Source organism: Brassica napus, chromosome C4 (assembly GCF_020379485.1).
Source record: "Brassica napus cultivar Da-Ae chromosome C4, Da-Ae, whole genome shotgun sequence".
NCBI lineage: Eukaryota > Viridiplantae > Streptophyta > Magnoliopsida > Brassicales > Brassicaceae > Brassica > Brassica napus.
The window spans coordinates 15,274,780-15,282,427 of NC_063447.1; the positions used below are offsets into that span (position 1 = coordinate 15,274,780).

Below are 7,648 nucleotides of genomic sequence, written 5' to 3' on the forward strand. Positions count from 1 at the left end.
TAAATTTGATTTATACGTTCGCACCAATTTAATTATATATGTAATAGTTACTGAGTTTTAATTATTCAATATATATTTATTATTTCATAATATGTAAGAACATATAATACATAAAATCATTTATATATATAATGTTTATCCCGCGCAAGGCGCGAATCTTAATCTAGTTTAAATATATTTGCTTATTGTGATTAATGTATTGTTTCACAACCAAAATTAAAATTGTAAATACCACTTATTACATGGTTAGTAAATACAACTAATAACATGATTAGTAAATGCAACTAGTTACACGGTTAATAATTTATTCATGGTCTTGTTACACCATACTCGTGCGAAGAAATGCATGTTAATAAGAAACATATAGTCTAATTATAGAATAGAGTAATACTAGGTCGTATACATAAGCCATTTAATCATGCATGCACCTTCACAGAGACCAATGTTTTCTTCATATCAAATTAAATTTTGTTTGAGGGATTAAGTAAAAGGATACTATATTCAGATAAATATGTCTAAAATGATGCAAAAGTTCTACATAAACTACCAGAATGCGAAAACACATCCAGAGCCATCTCCGACTTGCGACTTACGAATAATAGCAGACTATTAGTTGTTCGCAAGATACAATTTCAAGACGATGAGAAAATAGCAATTGAAATACGACATCTTCACATAAATTTACAACAATAAAGCAAACAACATTTGGCTGTAGTTACAAGTCGCAGCGATATACAAACGAACATAGCTATACATATAAAATTTTCTAATTGAAAAAATAATAATATTGATTATACTTTATAACACAACATACTTTTTTTTTTTCAAATACATCAATGATACAAAAATCATTAGAAAGCAATTAAACAATTTGCCACCGTCTAAACTGATCGAATTTTTTTTGTTTCTTTTATGACTGATTACAATCTAGTCACCGCCTATATCAGATTTAAAACATGATATATAACCTATAAATATTTCCGGCTACAAGTTTGTAAATATCTACTAATTTTTTTTAAGAAAAACTCTATATATTAAATCAGAGGCGTTAATATTTTATAAAACAATTGAACTAATTACAAATGCTGCAAAACATAAATATTACATAAATTATTAAAATTATTAATTTCATATAAAATTTGGATATACTGTATATATAAAATCTTTATAAACATATTACAATTGAACATACATCAATTAAAAGTTCCACAAACTAAACAAGTAAGGGACTTCCTTTTTACGCTTTAATTCAGATTTTTTAACATGTTCCCTTTTATAGCTATTAGTTTTATCATTATTAATTGGGAAATTCTCTCAAATAGCACATTTTAAGTTTTTGTCATAAAAATAACATTCAAAAAAAAGAAAATGACCAAAATAGGCATTTTTTTATTTTGAAAATTTTAATATTTATTTTTTATTTTTTAAAATTTGAAACCCTATCCTCAGAACCCCACCCCTTAGCTCTAAACCCTAAGTTTAGATTAGTTAACCCTAGGGTAAATCTACATTTTTACCCTTTAATAAAACATATTTTGGTCATTTTCTTCATTTAAAGCTATTTTGTGACAAAAAATTAAAAAAGCTATCATATGAAATTTCTCTTATTAATTTCATATTAATTACTAAATTTGATATACCAATTTTTTGGTCGAATTGATAAACCAAGTTTATATGATAAATATAAAAATATTTTATGAAAATAAATTAAATAAATAAAAATAAATGTTATTTAATAAAATAAGAATTTTTTTTTATATAAAATAGGATATGTGTTGAGATTTTTGTGGCATCGATATGTGTTGAGTTAAAGTTAAGTAGTCATCCAATATTTTAGTGGATAAAATAAATACAAAATTTACATTATTGAAAAGGTTTTTAAAAAAAAAATTGTTTACTAATTGAAAAGGCTTAGGTATTGCTTTCCTCTTGAGCGGCGGTGGTTGTTAATCTGTTCATCATCTTTTAGTTTGTGTTCTCTGTGAGATTGGCTGATTGTCGATCTTCATATGTTTTCCAAAATAAAGGCAGAGGATGAGAAATCCTCAGAATCACCATCGTCTCTGATTCTCTCACTTCCTGAAGATGTCATCATTGACATCTTAGCGCGTTTATCAAGATTCGACTATCCAAAACTCTCTCTTGTTTCCAAGTACTTTCAGTCACTCGTTGCTTCGCCTGAGCTATACGCAAGAAGATCCTTGTTGGCCTGCACTGAAGACTTTGTCTATGTTGTCCTAGATGACATAAACACCTCTTATAGTTATTTTTACGATTGGTATATCCTCTGCCAGAAAGCCAACGGCAGTCACTGCTTGGTCCGTGCCCCCTCGACGATTCCCTCTATGTATTACCATGCAAGCTTTGTGGCAGTGGGTTCGAGGATATATGTTTTTGGTGGGATTGACCAAACAAATATGACGACAAATGCGTTTTGCATGGATTGTACATCCCATACGGTGGAAACCCTCCCAAGCATCCCTGTTCCTTTGGTTTGTAAATTCGATGGCTTCATCCACGGGAAAATATATGTTATTGGACATTGCTATCATGACAACACGTACAAAGAATGTGATGGTAGTGTTCGATACAAAAACACAAATGTGGGAGCATGCGATGATTAAGCCAGAGATGGAGACAGCTCTCGGAATAAGGGATTGTTATAGAAGCTATGTGTACGAGCCAAAGGAAAGTAAATGGAAAACAGACTATATGCTGAATTCTATCGTTGGGTGGATGCATGTGTGGTTGATGATGTATTGTACTACCATGATCGGGGGGTCGGGGTCGTGAGCACCTTAAGAGCTTATGATCCAAATCAGAAGTCTTGGAGAGTGGTGAAAGGCGTGGGAGAATTAATTGTTGGCTAGGATGATATGTTCAGACTGGTCGTATACTGTGAGATATGGTGGGAATCTGGCTTTGCTTTTCAGAAGACCAGGTAAGATATGGTGTGCGGAGATTTCGCTGGAAAGACGTCTAGGTGGGGAGATTTGGGGTAAAGTTGAGTGGTGTGATCCTGTTTTGACTGGAAATTTTAAAGTTTGTAAATCTCTAGCTGTTATGGTTTGCATGAACTCTCCTTCATATTTATATATAACTTGTGTTTTATTTTCAAAAATTAAATTAATTATTATGTCCAGCTTCACCTAAATGCCTTGGTGAGTTCTCTTTTCATTAATCTAATTGACCATCTGAATGTCCAGATGGTAACATATTGGTTTGGATTTAAGTTTGTCATGCTACATCTAGTTCTCTGTTTCAGTTAGGTGAATATTCGTTTTATGTAACTAAATTCAGAATGTGAATGAACAAAAAAGAATTGTCTCTTGTTCTTTTCTATAGTTTCCGAAATCTTTTTTCAGTTCCCAGAGTCAGTTCTTTTGGTTTTGTGCAGGTCAGGACTACATGGTTTCATGTATATTTCAAATCGTTCTGTTTAGTGAAAAAATGAGGATTTTTTTTTTTGACAGCAAGAAATTTACAGACTCATGTTGACTCTATAAACCATATTAGTAACTCCGCATCCATGTGAACGACAAAGGACAGTTGCTTTCTTGCACTACGTGCTAAGCTATCCGCCCGAAGATTCGTCGTCCGAGGTACATGGACGATGTCTGAGTTCAGGAAGCTTCCTTTGAGGAGCTTGATATCTTCCAAGTAGCTTTCAAATGCTGGTCATTCTTCTGGTTCCGAAACCATCTTCACCAATTGAGAACAATCCGTTACAAACGTAACCTGTAAATGTCTTAAATTCTTCATGCATTCCATTGCCCAAATCAAAGCCTCTACCTCCGAATGAAGGGGAGAGAGGCATGCCCTTACATTCCTTGCCCCCAGAAGACCATCAAACCCCGGTAAAGTACTATACCAGCCTTGCCCTGACATTAAATCCTTATCCTTCCATGAGCCATCAATAAAACACCATCGACCTGGTGTCTCTAAGAGAGGAATGGTTTGTACCGAGAGCCCCCTCGTTGGTTCATTTCCTACCTGTGCTTCTGCCCAGAGTGATGATTCCACTTCAGCTAATTTTAGAGTGTCACGCGGATCAATATCCAAATTACTAAAAACTTTGTTATTTCGGACTTTCCAAATATACCATAGAATCCATGCAAACTGATGGTCATCCATTTGAAAAAATGAGGATTATATTGCGAGTTTCTGCCCGATGAATTCATTCAATGGGAAGGGGGATATAGAAGCTCTGAAGCATCTGATGCTTTTTTTTTTTTCCGTTAGCCATATTCCTTTTCATTCTCAGAAATATAATATACTAGGTGGTGATCCGCACCCTACACAGAGTGAATGGACTAAAAGAGATTATAACTTTTAATCATTAGATATTAAAATGTAAAAGCTATAGACTATAGTCACATATCATATATGTTATAGTAGGGGTGGGCAAAAAACTCAAACCGAACCGATCCAAACCAAACTAACCGAAGTTAAACCGATCCAAACCAAACCGTGCTCTTTACATAATCCAATTGGTTCATATTTTACTCAACCCGAATGGTTTGGTTTGGTTTGGGTTCAAATTGAACCAAACCGAACCAAACCGAACCAAACCAATAATCCAATATATTTTTATCTATATATATATATATATATATGTTAACATATTGTAAATTTTAGTTAAACTTTTGTTTTCCATTTTTTCTTAACTTCCATATATTTAAAAAAAAAATCCAAATATGATTCAAATAATCCTAATACCTAAAGATTGTACCGAAAACAAAACTTAAGAACTATAAGCATCTAAATCGTAGCCATCTCGTTTCGTTCATCTTCTCCAATTTTCATTCTCTAAATTATGTAACAAAGTTATTATAGGATCAATAAAAAAAAAATAGATGAAATAGTCTTTTAGTTAATAGGTTTTAGAATGCTTACAAGTCTTTATTACGCTAATTAGATTACAAATAGTCTGCTCTTTGCTTATTATGTATTTCTTCCTTCGGCGTGGTTAAGAGTTTTGTCATCGAGCTTTAAACTGTTTTTTGTTTCATAGCTTTTTAAACAAAACCAAACTAAATCTAAACCAAACTAAACCCAAACCGAACCCAAACCAAAGCTACTTTGGTTTTAATTGGGTTGAATTTTATAAAACCCAAATTAAACAAACCAAACTGAACCCAAACCGAACCCGAAACTAAACCGATATGCTCACCCCTATGTTATAGAATAGAAGATGTAAAGTTTGATAAAAAAGAGAGTAGTGAGAAAATACAATTTGAGTTTGGAAATTTAGTGGAATATCCAGGGACCAACAATCTAGTTATGGACAACAAACAATAATAATTTTATTAGTACATTTGATTTGTTATAGTTTTATTAAATTTTTTAATTGTTACCCGAATACGTCAAAATTTTAGACAAAACGAATATTCCATCACGGAAAATTAGTCCTAATAATCGCTAAGTTTTAGTTTATAATTTAAAGAATTTGGAAAGTATTACAATTAAGGAATCAACAAATATGAAACAATATTAACTATGAGAATATTAGATATTGAATAGAGACTCCTTGTCACCATTTATGTTGATTGTTTAAACACAAAGTCTTAGTGCTTAAGTTAAGGGATTGCATACAATGTAATTAAATATCGTACAATCAGTCAAGAGATCGGCCCTATTAGCTAATTAAGTAATTAGACATGACTTTGAATTATAAGAAACATAATCTAACGTTTTAACAATTAACATATGCGGTAGTGGATAGTAACAAAACTCTTCATTAACAAAAAAGTCTGTTGCATTAATCAAAAACTAGGGATCGTCTGTTCAAAAAAAATTGTTTGACTTACTATATAATAACAAAAACAACTTCAAATTTTATTTTTTTGAAATAATAAAAAATATGAAGAAAATATATTTGTTTCAATACTGATTCATCAAAACCATTGAATTTTTTTGAACCAAATCGAATTAATTTCCAATAAACAGTCTGGTTCACCCTAACCGAGAATCCTCATATGAACCCGTCTGGTTTGACTGGGCAAATTAATAAGACATATATTTTTAACGTTTCTATTATTAAAAAAATGATTTGATTTACTATATAATAAAACCGTAGACAATTTTCTTTTGAAACTAATCAAATTAATTTTCAATAAACAGTCCAGTTCACCCTAACTGAAAAACAATTATATTAACTCGACCGGTTTGACTGGTCAAATCGATAATTTATATATTATTTACCCTTCTATCATTTACATGTGAACTTGTAAATGACTCAGACTTCACTTTCATATATAATACATACATTTATGACTGGTTAATTTAGATATATATAGCAGAGCATATATATAAGTATATATTATGTTGGTAAATTAACGAAACATATATTAGAAGTTAAGTACCAAGATAAAAGTCATATATGACTTAATGATATACATGTATAATACGTAAAATATTCTATTATAAAACCATATAAGATCTGCTATTATAATACGTAGAATATACATATATAATATGTATTCTACAGTTATTCATATATAAAGTTATAAACCAAAATTCTATTATATTTATGTACGCATCGCCATGTTTGTATATTCATATAGGAAGGGGTTTCATAGTATAAAGTACATGTATAGTTTTAATTAACAATGATATTACATGTAATTATTCTAAGTAATATATGATCTTTTTTAAAAAGGTGTGATCATGACTCTTATGATGACACCTAAGTAATGACATTTTTGTTAATCATACATGAGAGTAAGGTTACTTAATAAAAATGCTCCTTACATGCTTCACCCACGGAACCAGCCTGCTTTGTGGATGCAGCATGGAGCTCAACCACAGGCTCGTGCGGTATAGGAGGTGTTTTCAAAGGCGTTACCCGGCCCCATATTCCCGATATATGCTCATCATGTCGACTCGTCTCTTCAGCATTGATGGCGGAAGCCATTGCGGTCCGTTCGACAGTCATGTTGGCTGCGTCGTCGAATCTTCGATCTCTACAGGTGTTCTCTGATTCTCAAGCCCTCGTCTCCATGGTGAAAGCGAAGGAATCAAGACCCGCCTTGTTTGGGATATTATTCGATATCTATCATTTCAGTTGTTTGTTTGATACTATTTCCTTCTCTTTTATTCCCCGTTTACAAAACCTTGAGGCTGACTTGGTGGCGAACTCTGCCCTCGCTCTTGCAGACAGGTCCTCCGATCATGGAGTGTAGTTTGTTTCTTTAAGTTATGAATGAAATGTTGTTTGACCAAAATAATAAATAAAAATGCTCCTCAAATAAAAAAAAAAGATGTTACTAGATATTAGACACGCTTCATAATACCAGCATTTTAACCAAAAAATATGTTTTGTTCGTCTCTCCAAATTAAAAATTTTCCGTAAACCGCAACATTTATAATTGTGAATGTCTGCTGAATTTAATCAGGGAATCAGGTATGTTATGGAGCTTTTGTTTGTTTTGCACTCTTAACTGTTCACTGACGTCTCTTAGACAGCTTGATGTGGATAACAATAAGTTGGGTAGTCTACCAAATAAATTCAGGATAAATTGTGTTTAAATGATTTCTAACCTTGTAGATATGGTCTTGTTACGAGTTAAAACGTGTGTTTTAGGTCTTCTAATATTTAATCGAGTATTTTTGGATACTCTGTTGTTTTGAGGGATAAAGAGTTATC

General features: G+C 32.0%; 1 protein-coding gene across 1 annotated transcript; it reads left to right on the forward strand.

Annotated features, from left to right (window-relative positions):
- Window positions 1-1,862: 1,862 nt before the first annotated feature.
- Window positions 1,863-2,859, forward strand: LOC125585378 (F-box/kelch-repeat protein At4g38940-like). The gene has a single exon (XM_048754318.1). The coding sequence runs from the start codon at window positions 2,010-2,012 to the stop codon at window positions 2,622-2,624; it is 615 nt and encodes a 204-aa protein (XP_048610275.1). The 5' UTR covers window positions 1,863-2,009; the 3' UTR covers window positions 2,625-2,859.
- The last annotated feature ends 4,789 nt before the right edge of the window (window positions 2,860-7,648 follow it).

Coding starts and splice junctions, on each gene's coding strand:
- LOC125585378 (XM_048754318.1), top strand. CDS start 2,010: ATGTTTTCCAAAATAAAGGCAGAGGATGAGAAATCCTCAGAATCACCA.